This window comes from Apis dorsata, unplaced genomic scaffold (assembly GCF_000469605.1).
Source record: "Apis dorsata unplaced genomic scaffold, Apis dorsata 1.3 scaffold_92, whole genome shotgun sequence".
Lineage (NCBI taxonomy): Eukaryota > Metazoa > Arthropoda > Insecta > Hymenoptera > Apidae > Apis > Apis dorsata.
The window spans coordinates 1,239,017-1,241,445 of record NW_006263390.1 but is presented as its reverse complement, the minus strand read 5'-3'; the positions used below and the strand labels follow the sequence as shown (position 1 = coordinate 1,241,445).

Below are 2,429 nucleotides of genomic sequence, written 5' to 3'. Positions count from 1 at the left end.
TTTCCCAGAGGTCGATGTTAGCTCGTTGGAGGGAATCGGAATCCTCCCCGCGCAGAAAAGGGGGAGAATAAAGATTGTTGTTTCGTTGTTGTTGACAACAACCATGTCGATATATCGGTTCAGCAAAGGTGGCCGGCTATTCGTGCAAGGCACCAGGGAGGACGAGCCCCGCGAGAACGTGGTTTCGGCTACCTCGACCACCGCTACGCCCGCCAACGACGATCTCAGAGCTATTTACACGAAGCGGAGGCTCTCGACCGAGGTTCTAGGTAGGAAGAGACGGGTCCTACGTCCAATGGACGTTCTCTCTCTCTCTCTCTCTCTCATCCTCTCCCTCCTTTCGATCGCGATTTAAGGGAAGTAGTCGCGTGGAAGTCGCGGCACGATCACGAGCTTAGATGGTGCTGTATATCAAGTGTTGGTATGTGGCCAAGCTCGGAGATCGTGGATCGTGACGCGATTTCCAATCGATCCGTGATCGAAGGAAGGGAAGGGAAGGGAAGGCTCGTACGACGAGCCGATTGTTGGACGACGTTTCGGAATTCGTCCACCGATTCACCGAATCGATTCCTCAAGGATCGTCGATCGAGTCAACGAAGACGTCGAGGCGCGGCGAGAACGGGACCAAGCGTATCGTGACACGGATCGTTCGTAAAACGACCACCTTGACACGGGGCGAGGAGAGATGCGTGGCCGAGGATCTGACGAAACGCGCCGCATCCGGCTATTTACAGGACACCGCCGCCTCCTCCTCCTCCTTCTCTTTAAGCCGCCAGGCCTCGCCAAAACCGAAAACCGTCCGGGTAAGCGCGACCCCTCCCCATTTTCTTCTTTCTCGACTTCTCTCGAGACACGGCAGGGGGAGATTAGTTCTCGTTAGTGTTCCTAGGTTCGCGCTTCTTATCGTACGATCGAGCATCGAAGGGCGAACCAAGCGACATCGTTTTGACGTCGACGCGTCAAATTATTATTAGATATGTTATGTATATAAAAATGTAAACAAACTGACTTTACATATATATATATATATATTATATTATATATTATATTTTACATATATCTTGTACTCGTTTACGTGAAAGAATGGTTCGGTCGAAGAAACGAATACATATATATATATATATATAAAATAATATATATTATATTATCTATTATATTTTATATATATCTTATCCTCGTTTACGTGAAAGAATGGTTCGGTCGAAGAAACGAATACATATATATATAAAATATAATATGTATTATATTATATATATTATATTATATTATATATTATATTTTACATGTATTTATTATGTATACATATGTATATATATAAAATATAATATGTACTATAATATATATATTATATCATATTATATATTGTATTTTACATATATCTTGCACTCGTTTACATGAAAGGATGGTTCGGTCGAAGAGACGAGGAACTTGGCATAACGCAATCTCCATTTCTCCTAGATATCCGATATCGTGGTTGGTCAGGAGCCTAACGTGACCGCCCGGGAGGCGCTTCTGAGATGGGCCAGACGATCGACGGCGCGCTACCCCGGAGTACGCGTCACGGACTTCACCGGCTCGTGGAGGGATGGATTGGCATTCAGCGCGTTGATCCATCGGAACAGACCAGACCTGGTCGATTGGAGGAACGCTCGTGCCAGTCAACCGCGAGAGCGGCTCGATCGTGTGTTCAACGTCGCGGAGCGCGAGTATGGCGTTACGAGGCTTCTCGATCCTGAAGGTAATATCAACAACCTCCTCTCTCTATTCCCTGTTTTCTCCGCTCGTCGAATATATATCATACGTCGAGTTTCCGCTCGACGACGCTTCGACCGTGACCGTTTCCTTCTCCTCTTTCACCTATTTCTCCTATTTTTTCCCTTTCCCTCCTCTTTTCCCTCCTTTTAACACGTTGACTGCCGAGCGAGATTTCCAATGAAATCTCCTTCAGCGCGCCGTTCTACTCTGCTAAGTACTATCATCGATATTTTAATAATGCTGATGGTCTAATGAGTAAGAATAATCTATCGCATCATTTGTTTTTATTATTATATTGCTGAGGTCCTCACTTCAGGATTCTAACAGATCTAACGTTTGTCGAGTAACGATAATTAAAATTTTTGCCCTGATTCGTTCCAATGTCGAAAAGAAAAATGGAAGAGTTAATGAATCATATAGCGGACAACGACTTTTCGTTCCGATCAATTTCAACTTTATACAAAATGTTAATTTTTTTTAAAGGATAAATATAAAATATTCCATAAATTCTATTTATATAATCCATTGAATATAGAGTTTGAGGAATTCTAATTTTATCGATATCGATAGCAACAGCATTTATAGGTTATGTTCTTCCTCGATGTCAAATATTAATTTTCATTTTAAATAATCTTTTTAATAAGCCATTTTTGTATTACTCTTATGACAATTCG

The 2,429-nt window shown here is 42.7% G+C and overlaps 1 protein-coding gene across 1 annotated transcript in view; it reads left to right on the top strand.

Moving 5' to 3' along the window:
* LOC102676092 (microtubule-actin cross-linking factor 1-like) overlaps positions 1-2,429 on the top strand; it is an 81,873-nt gene that overhangs the window by 368 nt on the left and 79,076 nt on the right. Inside the window, 3 exon segments of the mRNA XM_031508603.1 lie at positions 1-269; positions 577-803; positions 1,459-1,738. Of these exon segments, the coding sequence (XP_031364463.1) occupies positions 1-269; positions 577-803; positions 1,459-1,738 (776 nt within the window).